A 23576-nucleotide genomic window follows, 5' to 3' on the forward strand; every position below is an offset into this window, starting at 1 on the left:
CATTTTACCATCTTTGGAGAACCGAGCATAGCAGGATTTGCGTTATGTACTGCATTGAATCTTTTCAAGGTTCTTAAAACCTCTAGTTTTCAAATTTATTCTTAGTTATGCCATCGTTTGGAATCTAGTTCTTTAGATACTTGCACTTTGCGTAAAAAGAGACGTGCTAATATCCTTAGTTCATCTGGTGCTATGAGTATGCTCTGAAGATCACCTAGTCCCAGACCAGAATCGTCTCGGGTATTTTATTTTCCAGGGGGTATCCCATCAATTATCATAGATAAAAGAAGAAGAAAGGCTGAAAAAGATACATCATCACTAATGTCCAGCTGACCCTATTCCTTTGGAATATCATAGAAACAACTTCACTCTTTTACCTAGTATTCCAAAACTGAGTGTCAAACCGGGAAGAATTAAAAAAACAAAACAAAAAAAACATAACCTTAATGTTCTATAAAAATTCAAACAAATGCAGAGTTTCTTCAACTGCGGTGAGAACAAAACCCACCCCATTATGGGCAGTGGTGCTTTAATCACTTAGTCTTCTGTTGTTTCTCTATTTGAAAGACCCACTAACAATCGCGAGAGAGGCTATCTGAACATAAACAATTACCTACTAAGCTGTGAATTTGCGACAAAGGCCCCAGAATTTTGATTCTGTCTTGGTCCAAGCCGTCAATCATAACGCAAACCAAATTTTCTGGAGGGCAGTTGACATTAAGAAGTACGTCCACCGAAAAGTCCTTCTTAATAGAGATACTGGTGATATCTATCTCAGCCCTATTTACAGTCTTCTATTAAGTCTTGTACGAAAAGAAATCATGATTCTAAGTTCCTTGTCTTACTGTTATAGAACTCAAGACTGCTAATCACAAAAAAAAAAAAAAAAAAAAAAAAAAAAAAAAAAAAAAAACAACGAAACCAGTGCGGTTGCTCTACAGAACAAATAGCTTAGCACGTATTTGTTTACTGATAAATATCTGAAAAACTATAGATTCGACATTGAATTTTTTCTCTCTTTTTTGTATCATTAACGTTGATGAAAAAAAAAAAACTCGTGATCTGTAAATGAGTTTGTTATCCTTGTCGGTAACTCCTACATGATATTTACATATTCTACATTTAAGTCAAATATATTTTGAATGAAAAAATATTTACATATTGTGTTTCAATAAGAAGTTTTTTTTAATTTTAGTTCAAGTTAATCCAGAAGGTACAAGACCAAGGTAAGTGCCATAATGGGACTTACCATGGTAAGTACTTGCAAATTTTGATTAGAGAATATAAGAAAAACCCCTAGACATGTCTGAAATTTTCTTTTCTTTGTACAATTCTATTGTGCAAAGATAAATAGGGCGCTGCCATTTGAGATTCGAATATTACCACCAGTGCCTCATCAAAAGATTCGTTGATCCTTGTAGTTCGTATAATCACCATTTCCCCGTATTAGTGAAAATCTGGAAAAAGCACACTTCGATTTCAGTGAAATAAACAGTTATTTCGATTCTTTTATTCAAAACCAGAAGTTAGGACCTGATTTAAAGATAAAAATTACAAATTAAAGAACAGATGAGTGTCGATTTTCTTTACTAAGCTTTGTCTTTACGAAAACTAACTTCATGACGTGGCCTAGAGTAGAAGCCGAATTTTTCGAGTAGAAGCAAAAATGTTTTTCTGTGTGTCTTTCTAAATAGCTAATGGTGATTTTCGTTGACTAAGAAATGCACTTGAGCCTATTGAAAATCTGCTTGTTGCTGAAGAGAAACTATGAGAACAAAAAGTATGCTGAGACGCTTAAAAGAACGACTGTATTAACAAAAAGGAGAAAAAATCAAAGCTAAACTACATGAAATTCGACGAATCTTAGTTTCAAGTTACAGATGGCTGAAAATACCTAGTCAGGATAGAATATCAGGTCACTTCAACGTTCGAAATGTATCACAACTTTTCCTTGAGTAGATCCATTTTTCAGTTTTTCGTAAGCGTCAGGCAAATTGTCATAATCGAAAACACTGTCGACTATAGGTCGTATCTGAAAAAGGGAAGAGTTGGTGATCCTCCTCAAAACGCTCAAGTATAACACTAAACTCAATAAAATGACAGAGATGAGGCGCGAATTAATTAAACAAAAAATAGATCTACGTTGCATGGGCAACGTGAGGTGTTGTGGCAACGTTTGTTCGGATTCGCCGAGCAAAGTGTTGCGAGAGCAAGACTTTGGTTTTGTTTCCTCGCTTCGATTAAACGCTGAAGCTGTTAATCTTTAAGGATCTTAAAATAAAAAAAAAGTCCCCTACATGTCTTACCACTGGAACCGAACTGGTCTTACCATCAAATAAACCAGAAACAAATAATAGGTACACCAACTATCAAAGTTGCGAACCCCTCATCGCCAAAGATGATTATGAGCTAACAGCCGACTGTTGCTTAAAACTCCCCTATATGTCTCACAATTGGTATCGTCCTATTTTGGTTTTAGTGTGTACCTTATTACTGAAGTTGTCAACCGCCTTAAACTTTCCGACTGGTACATCTCAAAAAGGAATTTTTCTACCAAAAAATGGATGACATACACTTTGATCAGCTCATCTCAAAAAGGAATTTTTAACATCTCAAAAAGGAATTTTTCTACCCAAAAATGGATGACTTACACTTTGATCAGCTCATCAAGAGCTATCGAATGCCGTCGAAAAAAAAATCTATCTGTCTTAGTTCAAAGGTTGACTTTTTTTACCGTAGGCCGAGTTTCTAACGTCATCACTTAGAAAGGAGCAAAGGATAAACTCTTAATTACTTTAGCAATGAGAGAAGTTTTAAAGTTTAAGAGGCATATCTGATACCTTTTCTCTACTGCAATCCCAAGTGCGAAAAACCGAATGATAAACTCAGCTGAAATCACGAACAGAAATGGGTAGAAACAATAGATAACAGCCCTTTCGAACCCGTGGGAAAATGTCACTTTTTTGTTTCTGTAAATTTTTCTATTTATCACTCAAAGAAAATGTATTGGCTGTGGGGCTGGGTAACTGCCGCGTATATTTAACAGTTGTAGATTTTAGACCATCTTCAATTTGAAACTGGTGCCTGCCTGTTTGCTTGCTAGAACGGAGCTTTCCACTTGAAAGAAAAAACATGATTTGATGAAACGAAAGCTTAAATGCATAGCTTCAGATGGTTCTTTCTGCCATAGGTTATAAAATTCCACTTTACTTCACACACTATAGGCTCTGGCTCAAGGACAAGCAAAAACCATCCTTTTTGGCCCCAGGCAAGAGTTCTACAAAGCTTTACTTTCCGTAAAAACCGCAGAGTTTAGACCCTTGCCACTTTCTAGGAATAAGCTGAAATTGGGGTGCTAGAATGAAAAAAAAAAAACGACAAAACCAAAGTGTTGCTCTCGCAACACAATGTAGCACATGCTCTTGGACACCAAGAGTTGTTGCTTAGAGTAAAAAGGAAAACAAATGAACAAAGATGTCTAAAAAAAATAGTGATTGCAATCCAGCGTAAAAACAAGAGATTTACTAAAAGGGACAAAAGGAGGAAAAGAAAGTGCAAGTCTGAAAAGAAGAGGGTTGATTGCATTCCTAGTTATTAAGGAATACTGCTTTGTATCTACCAGCGAAACACTGCAATCGGAAAAGGATAATAGAGGCGATATTTGGGCAAATAAATTATTTTATCCACAAGGGCTCCTGGGTCGAGCTTCCCTAGAAGGTATTAATAAGGAACTTCAACCTGTTTCAAAATTTGTTAAAAATGATGAAATTGTGGCTCTTATTCAGGAGAAGGACCGCGAAATATAGAAAGATGGCATGTTATACTTGTTGAAATCAAACCCACGAAAGGATTTCCAATCTATACGAATGAAAGCCCAAAGTTAGGCCTTGGGCTAATGTTAATCATCACAATAGAAATATGACTATCCTAAATCAAAATCTGCAACATATATCATTAATGGTGTTAGATTTGCATCAAAGTTGGTATTTACGAGTTTCTGACTCTAAAACTCAGTACCCTATATGTTTACAAATGGTGCTTCATGACAATCTTGAGGGATTTCTGAGGTTTTTATTTATAATTATCCTAAATTAAAAGACGCTACATATAGCACTACCGACGTTAGATTTTTATTGAAGTTCGTATTTAAGAGTTTCCGAGTCTACAGCTCAGCAATCTATATGTTTACAAATGGTATTTCATTTCAGTCGAAGTTGGTATTTACGGATTTCCGACGTTGTATATTACAAATACTGCAATATACACAGTCCTATGTCTAGCTTTACTATTTTAATAGGTCAGCAGCTTTCATCTACATTTTTCCTTAGCTCCATTCCCTTCGAATTTGTAATAACCACTTCTAATTACGCTTCTTTGGAAACATTACTACTATTATTATATACAATCTACAAACTTTTTATCAATTATTAAACGAAAAGACGATTTTTTTCCGCGAAATTTAAAGAGCGGAGTTTTCCCCCGAAAAGCAAAGAGTGAATTGAAAACTAAAACGACAATGTAGCGTAAAGCGAATGTAGTGTTGCTGTCTTCCTCGAACCTATGTAAAGACTAGTGTAATTGCGCTTTTTATTGTATCCTAAAAAAGTAAAACAGAGGAAATTATACAATTTAAGGAAGTTTCTATCTATGGCCCTACAAACCTTTTAAAATAAAGCTGCATATAGCTCTAAGAGATCTAGGTGTGATTTGCATAAGCATCACTTATAGCAGCTCGCCTTAATCATTAGTAAATATTTTCCCTTTGGATTCATTATACCTTAACAGAAAAGTCCAAGTCCATCCCTTAAAATACCAACTTACGAGCGAGTTCATGGTATATCTAGAAAATTAGTATCACTCCAATACTTTCCCAGTGGGAGACAGTCACGCAACTTATCATGCTTTGTTAACACTTGTATAGAAAAACAACCGAATTGATTTACTTGTATCTACGCTTTAACACTGAATCAATTGGTCTTCAAGGTTATTCTTTTACTTGTGCCAAATTGCTTGAAATCGCGTGCCGATTTCAAGCAATTTCTTAGGGAAAAGAGGAGAAAATCTCGGATTCAAATTTCTGCAATATTTTCTGGATTGAAAGGTCGTTTCCTATTATTTCGAGTCCGGAGAGACAGAAAATGACATCAGAATCGAAAAGATCTATCATTCAGCACACCATTTCCAACCTAAGCGACGTCAGAGGGGGATGAAAAATCAGAATCTTAATTTGTACAGGATTCGAACACCAATTTCTACAGGAAATGAACACTAAAATGTTCAGAAATTTCGCTTAATAATATATCCAGAATAACTTGAAATCGCCCGCGCAGAAATACCCCTTTTTAAGGGCAAAATCTATAATCCTAATTTTAGCAATATTTTCGGGATTGAAATTCCTGTTAATTTCAGTCCGGCTAGACCGAAAATGACATCAGAATTGAAAAATCCCTTATCTAGTATCTCATTTCCACCCTAAGCGAGGACAGAAGGGGTAAAAATACCATTTGTGGCGTAGGCCTACTTTAATCTGAACAAAATTTCACTGAAATCATCCCCACGAAACCAAATCTGAACTGATGATTCTTTTCTTTTATTCTGAACCCGGTTTCGTCAAGATTTCCCCGTTCACAAACATCCCCTCTTCCCCAGTCTAATTCGTGCAGTGACTGCTATTTTAACCTTAAACTTCGCACAAATATAGACTGCGCCATCTAATTCAATGACAGGTAAATATGTCTTCTATTCATTCAAGGGAAAAGATCGTTCAGTGAATTTGAAAGCAAAATATTCACCAGTGGCAAATAGCGAAGTCATTCAAATAGACACTTCATGATTATTTCAATGATTATGTGCTTTAGCTTCAAAAGATGGTTCGAATCTTACCGATACGCTCAAATAAGAGCTTTCAATATTCCCGACTGCCCTATTCGAGTCTCATGAAGCCATGCGCCCGTCAGATAAGGCTGCATTTACAGTGATATATGGAAGCACAACAAACCTGAGGTTTAATTAATACCGACACAAACGTGCCACTATGTCATAGATGGTGGTTGGCTACTTTATTCGGTAGGATGGGGCACTTTACCCACTTACGAAGAGACAGCTTCTTCTTACGTATCTTTTTTATCGTAGTGTTTCGCATTAGATGAAGTCATTTTTGACGGATATGCAAGTGGGTCTACCATTACAGATCACATTCGTCGGAAGCGAACAAAAGGAAAACAGTGCCCTACCGTCAGTTTCATTTCTGCCACGAAGCTTACTCGGAAGAAAAAAGAATTTCCTCTCCAATTCAGGCAATAAATCGAATATAAAGCTGATAGCTGGGAAACTTGGGGAAGCCGGATGGCAAATACAAGAAGCCAAAGGTGACGTAGATGTTTTAACAGCCAAAAATGCACTTGCTTCAGCCGAGAAGAGGGAGACATGCTTGATCGGAAAAGATACCGAAGTTGTTGGTCTTCCTAAATATACAATTTTCGTCAAATGGTTATATACCCATTTTGACTGATATACCGCCTGCTCCTGAAATCCTTCTTAAACTGATTCACTGCAGCTGAATCTGCAACATAGGCTCCCTTTTTTAATAAAGTGGAAAGTTCAAGGGTTTAAAAAGTAGTAATGTCTGACGGTTAAACTTTCTTAAATAAGTCTCCAAAAACCATCATGAGGCTGTCTTTCAAAATTTATTATAGCCTAATCTTGTAGGCATAACTTCTGGCCTGGGAGCTGAATGTCTCATAGATTGATTTGTTGCATCCTCTATCTGTTCTTTTGATATTTTTTATTATAGCCCTTGATCTTCTTATTGAACGGGAGGTTGTATGAAGCCTAACCAAGGGAGTCGTACATCTTGTTCGATATACCATTGCAAGGATGGAAAATTACTGTGCAATGCTCCCAAAAAAGTGATTTTTCCCAGATTGGGAAACTCGTTGTTTGTTAATTTAACAGTAAATTTGGGTGTTTTTTAAAGCTTTCCTAAATTTTTGCGTCTCACTGGTTAGAAAGAATTGGACCTTCCTCTGCTTCCTTTTATTTGATTTTTTTCCTTAGTGATTTTTGATAGTTCTTCATTCTGTCCCATAGAATAGTAAATAAAGCGTCTTTAGTTCTTCACATTCGTCTAGTTGCACTTCTTCCACAGGTAAGTTCAGCTGCCATCTTAAATGTTCAGACTCAGCGCCTATCTTATGAGAATTCTTAGATTTTGTCAGATGGGCTAGATTTTCTTGAAGAAACAAAATAAATTTCGTACACCACATTGGCCTGCCATCTCCAAAAAAAAGAGGAGAAAAACAAGAATGGGGTTTTATGAAGTCATCAAAAAATTCTGTATGAAATAAAACGGATATTTCGAATGATCAATCGCCTCTCTTCTTCAGCGCTATAGGAAAAAGTTAAGGAAATTCAGCACTATAGAAAAGAAAGAAGGAAAGACACTCACATTCAACTCTCATCAACTAGGTACAGCTATACAGGTGCTTGATCTTGATCTTCTTTGAATCAATATGTGAACGAAACGCACCGGATAAAAATAAACAAAACGGAAAGCAAACTAAGAAACCAAACAACACGGAGATCCATGGACCAATACATGATCATTGTTTTAAAGCCTTCTCTCCATCTCAATAACTCAAAACGTCTATCTCATTGTTAGCAATCGATGTTTCTTCATGCTTTTTCAGCTATCAAAGTTGTTATATATTAGATAGGCATGGATTTAGAATGAAGAAAATTTGATCAAAATTAGCACCGTATTTAAACGGTAAAACTAAAATCATGCCAAAAGATAATTTATTCGGGATAATTTTTTCAATGAATTTGACTAGTTCAAACAGCATTTGATTTCTTTTTGACAAAAAATAATTGTTTAAAATAAAATTACTATTTTCAGAAAAACCCAAGTGACACTAACCTTTTTTTTTGGGGGGGGGGGCATAAAGTTTATTTGAGACAGTTCACGTTCGTGTAATTTAGAATTCATTGTTCATTGTAATTTCTATTCAGTTTCATGATTCACTTCTTCATTCATAGCAATTTCCATTCGTTTCAAGTTCAATATCTCACAAGCTAATATTGAAGTTTTAAATACGTTCTTTGCTTTCACGGGAAAATTGTTTGTTTAAAACGTTCTTAATGCTAAATACGGTAAGGTTTCAATTATAATAGTTCATGCTACGGACAGAGACAATGGCAGAAGTGATTTGGACAGATTTCACACACAATTGCAGGAACTAATCCCTGGAAAAAATACGACATTTTTGCTAGAGGACTCGGATTTCACAGTTGGTTCAATTTGAGATAGATAGTATACTAACCTAGGGTAACTTTGCAAAGGGAAGGGAAATAGCACTGGTAATAAAATGTTAAAATAAAATAGCATTGTAGTAACCACTGTAGCATTTCGTCATAAAATCACTCGTAACATATTACTAGAACGATTGTACAATGACCAGCGTTGTTATGTTACAGTGAACCAAATACTGGAAGATTCATGTAGAACACTAGGGCATATAAGAGTGCTGTCACTCATGTTAAAATAAAGGAATGCACTTAGTAGTATCTAGAGTCAATTTAAAGCTGACACTTAGGACTTGTTTACCAGGTAGTTATGACGTTGATAGACTTCAGGATTAGAATTTGAGAGGAATGGTTAGTTCAAAATTTGACAATATAGTGTAAAGATTGGAATGATTTTAGGAAAATTTTCACTGAAGTTGTAGACGATGTTTTAGAAAGAAAACTTGTAAAGTTCGCTGGGAATATTAGCGAAAAAGTTGCGGCTTGCACCGCGAAGAGCCAAGTCCAGCCCATAGTAACCGAAAATTTAAAACACTTTTTGAAAAAAAAGTCAAATGAGGAAGAATCGTCGTTTGAAATTGATTGAGCAATAGTAACTATTATTTCATTTAATCTTAATGGTTGAAGTTTTTTTGCGAAAATAAATTTATGTGAGTTTCAAAAATAGCCCAAATCAAATTCCACAGATATTGGAGAATTGTAACAGATAAGAAAGGGACCTCAGTTTGTGATGAAGACAGTGTTAATTAGAGATAGCTGACAATTTGGTTTGAGCCCCCATTACCCCATTAAAAAAGAAAATTATCGTCCCCTACAACATATCTATGTTAAATTATTCCGTAGCACTTCTACATTAAAAGGAAAATGTTTGGTTGAATGATTGGGCTCTCAGATATTAATTCTGCCGCCAAGTAGGCTCATACCTTTCCATCGTCTAATAAGTTTCTCACTTCTTTCAGCGCGTATCGATTTGGTGTGAAAAATGCCCAGCGGTAGCTACTTCCTTTGATATGACTGAGAATATTCGAAGACGTGAGTTCAAAAACATTCTTCAGAAGTCCTCCAGCCAAACCTAATGTGTCCGTATTACTGAGGAAAGGAGGAGACAAAGTTACATACTTTGAATACTTCCAAGGCTTTAACATGTCCAGGTACTTGGGATTATTTGTGCCTGCTGCGTCAAGGATTACATCAAACCTGTAAGGAGGAAATTTTTCCTCCTTAGCAAAAATCTTAGAAGAAAATAATATGGTTGCTTTATGAAATTTAGCTTCAAACTTTCTTGAACCATGAAAATAGGATTTAAGAATTACTGCTATTGTTGCTTGCAACTCTATGGTTACAAACTAAAATGATTGAATTATTGCTGGTTATTCCACAAGATAAGGGGCAGATAAGTAGATATATTGTGCATATCCGGCATAAAAGATAGTTATTCAAGTTAAAAAAAAAAAAAGAAAAAAAAGGAAGGTTAAGAATAGGAAAATAAAAAAAGGGGGGAGTACCTCGTGGTTTTACGAAAACTTTAATTAAACCCATTTATTAGAAAGATGATAAGAGTGAGTGGGGAAATAATGGAGGCATTATCTTGTTTTCTATAAGAAGCAAATTGCTTATCATGATGATACTTTTTAGACTTAGAGATGTTATAGATAAGTTTTAACAGAAGAACAATATGGTTTTAGGAAGGGGAGAGGATGCTTTTACAAATTTCTCGCTCTTAGATTAATAATTAAAAATGCCTGAATCATCAGGCTTTTAACCTTCAGTTTTATAGATCATAAACAAGCGTCTAATTCAGCTGATAGTAGAGATATTCAATGAAGGTGTTATCCTCGTAGCCTTGTAGGGTACACCAAATATATACATTAAAGTGATTAGTGCTACTTACGAGAAATATATTGCTATGATTAATATAGGAAGTGATGTTATAAGCTGGTTTGGTATTGATTCAAGATTTAAGCAAGGGTATGTACTATCCCAAGTTATAAGAATTACATTTTGATAAACTTAGCATTTAAGGAGCAGTGCTAACGATATGTGAGAGCATGGAATCAAATGCAGAAATGAAACTCTCCTTAGATTTTACTACGCAAGAGGATTGAACGTTCCAAGAGAAAAGCTACCGAAATTATTTAGTTTTTGGAGGTTTTGAGGATTCAGGGGGGAAAGAATAGGTTTGAAAATTAATGTCATGAAGACCAAGTCAGTTAGACTAGGAAATAATGAAGGCTTCCCTGGACAGTATTATTAGCAAAATATAAAAAGTAGAATAGACAAGGCCAAGGGTGCTATTTCACAATTGAAAATACATAGATAGAAAAAAAAACTAAAGAAGAAAGAAAAAATGCCTGTTTTTGCTATTTTGTGCCACAAAACCAAAATCCTGGCCGAAATAGGGCCAAAATACTGTTGAGCCATGAGATAAAATCGATAAGTTAATGAACCTCCCAGTTTTAGAGTCATTTAGACCAGTTTACGTGCCGACCCGGCGCGTCAGCACATTTCTTACTAAGCAAATATGCAGCCCGTTAAAAATAAACTGTGATTATACATAATATTTTAAGCATTTATAAATAATGTGATTGAGTTGAATCATTTAAAGTATCATGCATCCATTTGCATTGAATAGTTCCCAAAAACTTTAGGGGGGATCAGTGTATCTTTATGTGTGAGAAGAGGGAGGGGACCAAAAGCCTGAAAACGTGCATTGTTTAGGCCCACATTTTCAAATTTTCCGAAAGAGGTTCTTTAGATGAATATGGAGTTGAGGTGATCTACCCCTAGCCTACCTTCATTTCTAAGAGTATATTCAGGCAAGCATGCAAGATACATTCTGAAGGAGTGACAGATTTCTTCTTACTGCTAACATATTTTTAATTTTAAAATAATAGATCAGATTCACTCGCTCATCTTTATAGAGATGGAGAGGGGGGGATTCTATAAGAACAAGGTTGGACCAAAGACCCCTTCGAGAATTCAGGAATGATAATCCAAAGTGTATTTTCAACGGTCACACCCCCCCCCCTCCTTTTAGGCACCTAATTGACTAAGCCGGTCAAAGTGATCAATTTGATTGTGTAAGGTATATATTACCTTGCTTTTTTAGGTGGGTACATAAACAAAAATATACCGAACATAAACGAAAATATAAACTCCTAAGAAATGAAACACGCTCTAACATAAGAGTAATATGGGAAGGAAACAATTAACATTTTAATCGCAATATTTAAAAAAAGGCTTATTTAGTTGTACTTGTTTTAAAATAATGTTGTCACTTCAAACGTTTTTACTGGCAACTGGTTAAAAATGGAGAAAACTTGCAATTCCCAAATTGCAGAATGATCCTCTACTCCAACTTGGCATAAAGAGTGAAAGCTAAAACATCCAGCCCAAATAAACTGCAGCTTCAAAAAGTATGTCTTATGTTATTAATAAGAAAATAAAACTCAAATATTAATAATTATAATAAGAGCTTGATGAGTCGATTAGCCCAGACTGCATCATTAGAATCCAGGATTTAAAGAGGGCGGGAGGTGGCCAATTTAAGTCGTCAAATTTAGCATATGGATGCTACATAATGCTGTAATACCTTTGAACAATAAAATAACCTAGTATGAATAGGGGTCTGGGGCTAACGTGGCAAAAGGCAATAAATTCACAGTGTTTTGGTTCGAATCCAAATTTGATCCGAAATTGTAATCTTCCGGTTATAGTTGTGTTTTTAAACGAAGTATCAGGTTTGTTAGCGGCAATATCAGCCCCAGCCTGGCTCTCAGCAATTCTAGACTTAATATATGTTTTGTTTCAACACGTTTTCTATTCAGGTATCAATACTGTGCGTCCTATTAGAGAGATTAATTTTTGTTTATTTTATGCTTCGGTTTATGGAAGTGTAAATAACCAGACTCTTTAGTCTTTAAATAAAGATACTTGAAGATGAAGGCACTTAAAAGTAAAGACTATCTTTTCAAGAATCCAACATTCGTTAGAAAAAAAAGAGTACTACGAGTCAAATGAACCAGACTTGAAGTTCATTAATAACAGTGATGTATAAATGAAAGAAAATTTGGATTTAGAAAGTATATGCCTCTAGAAAAACTTCTCTGTAAGAAAAAGTTAGGAGTGAAAGTGTTTGAGTTTTGTTCTATTGGTAAGTTAATTTTTGCTGGGACCGCTTCGAACTTGAAAAAACCTTCTCCTAGATGACTATATTTAGATAGCCTATCAATCTGGAAATAATCGACTTCCCAAAAAAAGGAAGAGGAAAATATTAAACTTTTATCTGCTGGTAAACTTTCCCAACGATTTTACTTCGCCACTTGAAATTTGACCAAACACACTGTCTGACAAAAGACTCTGTGTAACTACTATACAATGCGTGAGTATCCTTGTCCTTTGTTATGAGAGAATTGAGGACCCGTAAAAATCCACTAAAACTTAATTAGACCTTGAAAATCAAATTGAATATAAAGAATCGAATTGTGGGGAAAGTCTAGAATCGAATTCTGGGGAAATCACTTTAGAAATGTTTTAATGCTGCAAATATGTTGTGATTGGGCAGTACAAGCTAGCCCTTCCCAGAAAAAAAATACCTATACGATTCCCTCCAGATCTTCTCGCGACAGGAATAACTCATAACGATAACGTGCGTACTTCAGGAGAAAACTTGCGGTCAGAAATGTTTATGATAAAGCTTCGTCAGGGGAACTGTCCCGTGAATGCTATTTCTGAAACGCGGACGCCTACGATATCCTGAACCCCCTGAAGATTAACGGATAAGAAGAATAATTATCGAGACCAAGAACAAATCTTCATCATTTTTGGCGTAAACAATTAACTCACCCTTTCATACTCAGCAGTTCCCCCTCTGTTTCAGAATCGGTATAACTAAGTGCAACGTTAGCCCCCAAACGCAACATAAGCTCTACAGCTTCTGGACCACAAGTAGTTACAACCTGAAAGGAAAAAGAAAAATCAAACAACGGCATTGGCTCAATTTTTTCTAAAACAAGAAATCTGTTTCCCTATTAAAAATACCAGTATTAAGCAACAATAATAACTATTTTGTTGAAAACTGAAACTCTGGGCTATATACTGCTTCAAAAAAAGAAGAAAATTCAGATATTTCTCACAAAACACAAAAGAATGACATGCTATGTACGACATACACCACTTAAACGATATGCGGCAAACTCTGCATGCATGTTTTTCATGGCCTGTGAGAGATACCACTGTATTTCTCCAACAAAGTTCTGAGTTCCAAAAGGCTTTAAAATTTTTCCCAGCAACCAAGTAAGGCAAGGCTGGCCTGCACTGGTTTTTGTCGTGCAGCAGTTTTGATTGACCCACTAAAGGAACTGAAAGTAAAAGTAGTTTTAAATTTCCAGCATATAGTAAGAGAGCACAACAAACTATTCCACTTACAACTGTTCCTGTGAATTTTTTTTTATTTCTTGGCTAAAAACGTAGATTTTTGGCCAAAAATACATTTTGTAAACCTTAGGCAGTAATATTCTGACTGATTCTTAGGCACAGGGGGGGGGGGGGGAAGACAACCAACGGGACAAATTGTTTTCCCTAAGTTTCTATTCAAACGTGTCCTATAGTGTGTGTTGCACCTCCATCTATTTCATATTTTCTGTTCTTGTATTATTAACAGAAATAACCAGAATAAATACTGTCAACAAGTAACTTATGATACATAAACAGGAAAAATCATTCACTTTAAAGTTTGAAATAAATTTTGGAACCAAGCAATAGTACAAAAACAATATAGCTTTTCTGTAATCAAACGATTCTGCGTTGCATATGTAAAAAAAAAAAAAAAAAAAAAAACTTGTGCACAAACAAAAAGCATGTTATTTTTACCTCTGCTCCCCAATGTTTCAACAACTGAATCGAAAATGTACCAACACCACCAGAGCCACCTAGGACGAGTACTCTCATTTTTGAGGCATTCCTTGAAGATATATGTCCAGTAACGCAAAGAGCAGACCAAGCTGTAAGAGCAGCATATGGAATCGCAGCACTTTCTGTATGATTCAGCTTTTGAGGCTTACGTACAACCTAAAAATATAAACGTTCAATGGACAGCCTTGAACCACGGACCTGGCAAAAACTTTTACCTTAGCATCCATTGCATTAGGCTATTTGTTAATGATAAAGACCATTCTTCTTGTTCCCTTCCATTCATATTTTTTATATATATTGGTTTTGACTTTCCCAACATTTGTAGTTGGTCAATTTTACATAATTCACAATGGTAAAGACCTTGACTTGATATTAGAAGACCCAAACATATTTGCCCTTGATCAACTTGAACAATCGTGTATCTTTGTTTGATTCGGTCTTGTCTCTTTTATTGCTATTATATGAACGTCAATTATGACGGAGCAAGAAATCTTAATGTAGAAAAAATACTTAAAAAGTTTAACCCCAACTTAACCTGGAATAAGCATATCACTATATAAAAATCTTCATCTTGAATCTTTCTTCGGCAACCGGTAAAACTAAAGTCGGTACTTCGGTACCCAAGTGGGCCTCTTTGGATCTAAAGTCACAGCAGTGGATTGCTAATTTTGGACAAAGAAAGTTACCTAAAATTGGAAATCTGTCAGTGCTAAGAAGAATAAAAAAAAGGAATTTAGGAAACACGATAGTACATACGACGCTTACCAATAGTATCAACACTTTAAAAAACCATTTTGTTAGGAAAGTATTACTCAATAATGCAGATGAAAGAAAACAGGGAACAAATATTGTTGATTAACTACCCCCAGGGTATGGGAATAATTTCCCAGGAGCGCTTAAAAAAAATAAATCGAAAAACACCCATCCTAGACTTTATCTTTTTTTTTTAATCAAGAATTTGTCCTTGTATCGACTATATTTTTGTGAATTGGTGTCACTGCTCCGGAACCAAACAAAAAATAAATAAATAAAAATAAATGAGAACTGAAATCCAACTGATTTGGATTTCCTAGTACACAAGAGTTAACAAGCTGCTGCCCCAATTGAGTTGCCATTGGGACCCTAACTTAGAAAACTACTTCGAATCGATATTAGATCCCAAAAAGCAGCGGCCTGGGCACCGAAGACCCAACTTTAGGGAGGATAAACTCCATGGTCACCTTACATGTACTCCATTGTGTTTATCATCGACCTTATTATCATCTTCAAAACTTGGATAACTTCCAAATTCCTCCGAGTCCGTCAGCGAGATCCAACCTTAATCCTTTGGTTGTTTGTCACCATCGTTCGAATACCCTACCTGACTTGAAGAAATGACACCAAACTCGAATGTAACTTGCTTTTGTTGCTTAAAAGAAAAAAAAAATTTTTTTTTGTTTCTGTATATTGGTTTGTGCTTTTTTTGGTTCTTGTTTAAGATCTGTCACTATAAAAAATCACATATACAATGTTGGGACGACAGAGGGAGTCAGATTCCATAGTTCAATTTGCACCCTTAGAGAGACAGAAACGTTTATTAATTCTCGATATAGTTAACGCAACTGACTTGACCTAGAAAAGAGCGTTCTTCGTGCACAAATTTTTCCCCAAGGCTATGTCATATATAAGAGATGATTGTAGAAAGATGTAGGAAGGTTCATCCTGTAGTAGAATAAAACTTGCATTGCCCTATAAAAGTAATAAGGCAAAATCAGAGCAAAATGATCAGCTTTTCATCACCCTTCGTGCCCCAAACGCTCAGACAGACTCACATGAGTGTCGGATTAATATTTTAAAATAGCACTTTTGATTAAAACGGTCAAAAAATACTAAAAAGTGTACTTTGGGGTCAACATAAGGCGTACAGCCCCAAGGGAAGGGTCATAAATTATATGAACTTATTTAAATCTGCAGCTCTGTAGATTCATTTCCATAGAAATTATCTCTAACACTCCTTTGGCAAAATCCCAAATCATTTCAATAGTCTATTTTAAAACAAAAATTTCCCTGACAAAGTAAAGTAGAACCACGGGCATACTATACACCTTGTTGAAGACAGGATCACGCACATCTCAAAAGTTAAATAATAGTCGGATGGATTGGATGACTTCCTGATTTGAATGGTTCAGATGAGTTTCTAAGCCAGAAACTGTAAATGCACATTCCAGACTTGATTTGGTCATGAGTTTGAATCGAGAAATCAAAGAACTTTTTTGGTATTTGCAAATGGAGAGCTTATAGCACAATCCTTGGGCCCTATCTCCCAACTAACTTCATAAATATAAAAGTGCTTTTCTTTCGACTCGTAATCGTTCAGACGTCGTCCAGGGAACGGTCTCAATCGGTCAAAAATGGCCTTAAACCATTTGGTTCTTCGAATAAATTCAAGTGGAATAGGCTTTACAAGAATGGGTCTTTTCAGGCCAAAGTGCCCAAACTTGATGATGTAGATAAAGTTTTAAAAAGGAACAATGTGATTTAAGGAAGAGGAGACGATGAATCAACCATATTTTCACTCTAAGATTTATAAATGAGAGGTATCTGAATCATCAGAGTCCTTTAGTCCACACTTTAACAGTTTATTAATAGGAATTGAATTCATCTGGTGGAAAACCTCAGTGAAGGTTCTGCCCTTCTATGGTATACCAGGTAGGCAGTTTTAAGTTATTGGTGCCATCTCCGAGAATATAAGTAGGAAGTGGGGTATGGCGTAGAATCAGAAGTAGACCAGCCTTGTATCCTATCACAATTTATATAGATTATTTTGGTGGACGTTCGTGTAATTTATAATCCATTTTTAATTGCAGTTTTTATTCAGTTGTTTCAGCACAATTGCAGTTTCTTTTCACTGTAGTTTCAGCAGCATAAATTACCCTAAGAAACACGGCAAAGACTGTGGAAGAACATGCCACCAAATAGGGAAATAAAATTTTCCTAGACTTAAATCCTTCGGATGATCTGAGTATTCTAGTTAAAACGGCTGGAAAAATGATTTGTAGAGGTTTTGAGTGTTCAGAGCACAAGAATACGTTTAAAGATTAATATCAGAAAGGGTAAATTCCTAGATAAAAAATAAATAAGGGAGAAGGGGTGATGTTAGGAGCAAGAAAATTGATCAACTGGTTAGCTTCACTTCCCTGGGTAGTATTTTTCGTAAATATAGTGGATGCAAATGATGATGTTATTAAGTGGCAAGTGGTAATTGTTGAGAAGTAGTAATGTTAGGTAACGAGAAAATCGACCAACTGATCACCTTCACTTCCCTAGGTAATATTGTCAGTAAAGATCGTGGAGGCAAGGAAGATGTAAAAAGGGTGGTACGAAAAGTTTCTGACCTCAACCTGAAGACGACAGAACTCGTCAATAGAAGTCAGGGAATGTAGCTGTCCATCTAAAACACCAACATATCAAAGTTTCCATCATTTTGGACGTGCAGGTTTTATTTGACGGTCGTTTTCGTGAGGTGATGTCAGTCTTTGTGTGAAAATGGAAAAACTCGAGCATCGAGCTGTCATAAAATATTTGTTTTTGAAAGGAAATACGCCTACGCAGATCTAAGATAGTTAAGACTCTGTGTACGGGGACTCTTCACTGTCATTTACCACATTGAAATATTGGGCAGCTGAATTTAAACGTGGCCTTAAGAGCTTGGGAGATGATGAACGTTTGGGATGTCCAACAACTGTAACGAAAACGTCGCTAAGGTTTATTAAATGGTGGAAAACGACCGTCGAATTAAAGTGAGAGAGATAGCAGAGGCAATGAAAATGACCAAAGGACGTATTTATCACGTATTAAATCAAGATCTAGGCATGAGAAAGCTGTCCCGCGTTGGGAGCTGTGTTTGCTAAGACCAAAAACATGTTCGAATGAACATTTGCATTTGTTGGTGAATTTTAAATGTTGAGTGAATCTAAAATGTTGGTGAATTTTAGGCGCAATAAAAGCGAATTTCGCCGCCGATTAATTACTATAGATGAAACTTGGATACATCATTATTCTCCTGTAACAAAAATACAGTCAAAACAGTGGACTGCAAAGGCGGAACCGGTTCCAAAAAAAAAAGAGAATATGTTTTTTTTTGGCTGAGAAAGTGATGACGACTTTTTTTTGGGATAGTCATGGAATTATTCAATGCGATTTTCTTCAAAAAGAGAAAACCATCACAGGACAGTACTACGCGTCTTTACTTGACAAGCTGAAAGCAGAAATTACGGACAAATGGCCACATTTGCACACAAACAAAATCCTATTTCACCAAGACAACACCCCGTCTAATACCTCAACAGTTACCGTGGCAAAAATCCATGATTACAGTTTGAACTGCTTGACTATCCGCCTTATTCACTAGTTCTAGCCCCAAGCAACTTCTTTCTGTTCCCTCAACTAAAAAATGCGCTAGGACAATGATTTTCGTCAAAAGAGGAGGTAGTCATCTTCTTGAACAATTATATTGCAGAGAAGAACGCCGAGTACTATTTTACAGATTAAAGAGATGGGATCATCGCTGGGAGAAGTGTATAGCGTCACAAGGAGAATATGTAAAAAAAAAAAAAAAAAAAAAAAAAAAAAAAAAAAAAAAAAAAAAACAAGATCGACATTTCTTGTCTCTATGTTAGGCCGAAAACTTCTCACACTACCGAGGGCCAGGGTGTTTTTCCCACTCGAGGAAAATTTGGAAAAATAGGAGGATTCTACAAACTAATATTGGAATATTGGAAGTCACAGTAAAGGAGGCTCTAGTTGGTCAATCGTTTTGATAAAAAATTTCCGTCAATCGATTGACGCGTGCTTTAATCAACCTTCAATCGACCCTTCAATCTTGATTAAAGCTAATCAACACATTGCTTTCGATCAAAATGATTGAGTCATTCAAACTTTCTATCAATCATCGTCGACGCTTGACTCACGCGTCAAACATGTTCCTAGATGGTCAATCATGCTTGAGTCAATCGATCGACGGAAGATTTCGATCAAAATGATTGACAGTCTGGGGTCTCCTTAAGGATCCAGATTGCAGCGGTAGCTAGCAACCTAGTAAGAGACGTTCACGCCCCATAGTAAAAATGAAATAGTCTATAACTCCTAAGACTAGAATAAGATAAAAAAAAAGAAGCATACTATTAGAACCACCTTGTCCGAAACCCCAACATAGGAAAATTACCGTTCCTCGGCTTGAACAACAAGGGAAATATATCGGCTTGAAAATCAAGAAAAGTAGCTGCAACTACGATAATCTTCATATACGGCATTATTTTCGTTTCTTTTTCTCGCAGCTAGCTTGGCACTGGAAAATCGTAGAGAGTTATTTAATGGCTCATTTTAAAGGAAATTGTTACATCTAGTGTCTTTTGTAATTAAAAACAAAATAGTTTTTAAAATAGAATCATTTTTTTTTACTAGAACTCCATTTCTCTATAGCACTGTAGTAGCTAATGTTATGTGTGCTTGCATTTGTGCTTGCAAAACCATGTATGTTTACAACATGTTGTATATGCACTTACTGCTGCATCTCTTTACAAGCTTTGCACTAACATTTAAAATATAGTTTGCAATACATTTTTTCTTCTTAAAGAAACCGAATTTCGGAGAAAGTTAACTCTGAAATACATATTAGAACAAAGCTTTATTAACATCCTGGGTACTAAAATCTTCTTTCAAGTGGAGCAAAAGACTGCACTTGCTTATTCTGATAATTCACATGTAAGTTTATGGATATGTATTGTTGGAAATCATTGCAATTTCTATGTCTTAACCATCAAAACTGATAAAAATATATAATTATTCTAAAATACTTAGCTCCCATGCTGAAGTGACCGTATATTCAGCATGTGCACCAGGACGATGAGGGGAAACAACTCCAAAAACTTGATCACCAATGTCCAGATCGTGAACGTTGAATCCTTTATCAACAACATGTCCAGAAAAATCTCTTCCTAGGGGAAAAGGAAACTCTGGCTGGCCAGAAAAGATATCTGGGAGGCTTCCTTTAGTCACCTGCCTTATTGCTTCAAGGACATTTTGGCCATAGCCGTCTAAAGCAAAACGAACAGATTTTATTTTAGTTCACCTAAAGACGACGGGGGAATTTAAAGAGCGATCAAAATAAATAAGCTACACTGTTTTCACTCATATAGACTAATTTGATACTAATAATCTGTATTTAAGCAAGAAACTCACAAGACGACAGCTCGAAAATTGAAAAAATATACATCTAATGGTCCTGGGAATGATATTGACGAAAATAACTGTAAGAGTAAATTTAACTTCGAAAGAATCATTTATTACAGCAGTAATTGCGACCAAGTAAAGAGCGAACCACGTTCCATAGTAGTCGAAACGTAAAAAAACAGGTTTTTAAATGACCTTTATAGTGACAAATATCTCCCACGTAATACTATTTTGAAAATATTAACTTTCATTTTGATCTAAGTAAGTAGTAATTTCCAATTATGAGCAAATATTTAAGAGATTTTCGAATGACACAAAAGACCATAGACATGTTTTGAATTTCAGGGCACTGTGTTGCAAAAAAGAAACCATGCCCTGTGCCATATAAACTAGAATTTTGGTGGTTCTTCCAAAAAACAAAGCATATTAGCAAAAAATCAGAGATGTGAAGCCAAACACTCAGTTTTTTTCAGTAGTACACGGAACTACCAGCTCCATATTCTTTAGCCGATGTGCGGGTAATTCAACACACGCTTAACTCAATCCCCGTTTAGCTGAGCCCTTGTTTAAGTCAGCCCCCGTTTTACCTCAATCCCATCCAAATCAATTCCTGTGCATTGTAAACCCAATGCAAGTGAATATTAATCCCATTCAAATTGGCGCAAGTTAACATTTTAAGCCAACCGTCAAGCAGATCAAATTTACTGTGGGTGACCGCATCTTAAGGAAACAAACTAATAAAGAAAAGTACTACCATTTGATTGCTCATTTTATGCCTTTTCAAAATATCTTGGTCGCTTTTCTGCAACCCCCACCCCTCTTATGGTCGGGTATATAGCCCTAATAAAATATTTCTCTGGAGTTTTTAATCTCGTGATAAGTAATGTCTTCTTCTTTAACGGGGTTTCTTGTATTCTTGGTCCGGCGAAAAGCTTTCCTACAAGATATTTCAATGGCAATTGTTGGATAAAAAACATTATTAACAATGGAAGGAAACATGATCACCTGATTAATGGAAACATGCTACAATTATAAAGTAAGAATTTAATTATGATTGTGTGTTTCAGTTTTTGATTTATCCCAAGGCTATATCCAAGACCACCAGGAGAGGTGTGCATTGTCAGAGAAGCGACCATGATCAAACAGTTCGTGGTAACGAGCTGTAAGTAAGAAGCGACCGGGATCAATAGTACTTGAAATTTTAAAAAACGGAACCCCGATAGATAAATCAAAAGAATCAGATTTTTATGATGATTTCAAATATAGAAGTTTCATCAAATTTAGTCTTACCCATCAAAAGTTACAAGCCTGAGAAAACTTGTCTTATTTTTGAAAAAAGAGGGAAACACCCCCTAAAAGTCATAAAATCTTAATGAAAGTCACACCATCAGATCCAACGTACCAGAGAACCCTACTGTAGAGGTTTCAAGCTCATGCCTGCAAAAACGTGGAATTTTGTATTTTTCTGCCAGAAAGTTAACTCTTATGTTCATTTTTTCCCAAAGTCACTCGGTCAAAATTTTGAGATAGCCATTTTGTTAAGCATAGTCGAAAAAACTAATAACTATGTCTTTGAGGATAACTAATCCCCCATAGTCCCTGGAGAAAGGGTTAAAAGTTATGAACTTTTTCCATATTGGGAAGTGTACGGACGTTTTCAAGGGGGATTTTTTCTGGTGGGGAGGGGCCGGGAGGAGGTGGTTACATGGGAAGATCTTTCCACGGAGGAATTTCTCACGGGGGGAAAGGGATTTGACGATTTGGAGGTAGTTTACAACCGGCGATCTGGTGAATGGGATAGCCCACAAGAAATATTTTATCCCTGGTCCATTTTTGTGCACCTGACGTGGATGCCATTTCATTTCATGCTGATGTGGAGTCCAATAAGTAAAGGTCCGTTGTACGGTGAAGTAAAATCACCGATCACCATCCCTAAAATAGAAATTAGATACATCCTCCTTTGTAACTGTTCAACAGGTCTTTTTTTGGTAAACGAGTAGGGTAATCCCCCATATATGAAATCTGAAAAAAAGACTCTTTATGTTTGATAATTGAATTCAAAAATACTTTTTAATAAATAAAAATGTTAATTCCGAGACAAATTATGTAAAAACCCAGAAAATTCTTAGAATACTCCCAAACTGGCTCCTAATAGTACCAGGTCACATTTTTGGGGCTAAAGGCCCCAAAAAACCAACAATTATGTATAGAATATAAATTTTGAAAAACAACATTGGCTTCCTTTTGAGATATTAAGCAGGTTTTTATTATTTACCATTATGGAGTTATGACTCCATATGTTAGCTTTTTGTCCAAAAATTTTGATTTTTTCAAACTAAGCGACCATAGGCACGGGTTAACGTCGTTTAATCAAGTTCAAATTTCGACAATCTACATATCTGGAAAGGGGGATCGTTTTGTGGGGTTCAGACGAATAAAATTCAGACATTTTCTTTCCTTCTATGAGATCCAGTCACCCGAATGTGCATCTTAGGTGATTTAGTTATTCTCCTCAGCGATCTAGGTTTTAAGGATGACAAATGAGCTAACAAAAATACTAAGAATGGACAGATGTTGAATTAGTTGTTTTCCAGCTATGATTCATAGTAAGCTAGGGAGGACAAATAAACAAGTCACGGATAAATAAGTAACTCTCTAGAAGCGATGCCTGGTCGTGGGATAAAAATCCTCATTGCCTTTGTAATGTCAAGAATAATGCTCATTCATTGATTATTCTGGAAATGATTGTCCTACTTGATTTTAGATAGGATTCTGGATTATTAGTTAATGATGTTACACAATCTCGGACTTTAATTATCAAATTCTTAACTAATTTCAGTTCACATTGTCATTCTATAATTTAGGCGACTTCATGTAAGGATACGAAATGGTCGGTGATTGGTTAGATGTAAATGATCCACCCATCAGAAACTAGTTTCCATTCTTACAGTTCTTATGTAACCAATTTGATAGACTTACTTAGCCAATCTAAAATCACCATAAGCCTGAATTTATGTCTCATCAACAGCAAGCTTACCGCAAGATGGAAAATATGTAACTAATTACAAACACCAACAAAAAGAAAAAAATGATTGTAAAGGAAAAGACTTTCACTACCAACCCAAAGACATAGCTTGGCCGAAGAAAGA

The 23576-nt window shown here is 35.8% G+C and overlaps 1 protein-coding gene across 3 annotated transcripts in view; it reads right to left on the reverse strand.

Annotated features, from left to right (window-relative positions):
* Positions 1–1783: 1783 nt before the first annotated feature.
* The window catches only part of LOC136040870 (reticulon-4-interacting protein 1 homolog, mitochondrial-like), a 42606-nt gene continuing 20813 nt past the window's right edge, over positions 1784–23576 (reverse strand). For all 3 annotated transcript variants that reach the window (XM_065725274.1, XM_065725264.1, XM_065725282.1), the window contains exons 3-7: positions 20056–20291; positions 14176–14373; positions 13150–13262; positions 9228–9501; positions 1784–2032 (exon numbers count right to left, since the gene is read on the reverse strand). In XM_065725274.1, coding sequence (XP_065581346.1) covers positions 1922–2032; positions 9228–9501; positions 13150–13262; positions 14176–14373; positions 20056–20291 — 932 coding nt within the window. In that variant the 3' untranslated portion in view covers positions 1784–1921. The remainder of the gene's footprint in view (positions 2033–9227; positions 9502–13149; positions 13263–14175; positions 14374–20055; positions 20292–23576) is intronic.

The sequence above is a fragment of the Artemia franciscana genome, chromosome 2, assembly GCF_032884065.1.
Source record: "Artemia franciscana chromosome 2, ASM3288406v1, whole genome shotgun sequence".
Lineage (NCBI taxonomy): Eukaryota > Metazoa > Arthropoda > Branchiopoda > Anostraca > Artemiidae > Artemia > Artemia franciscana.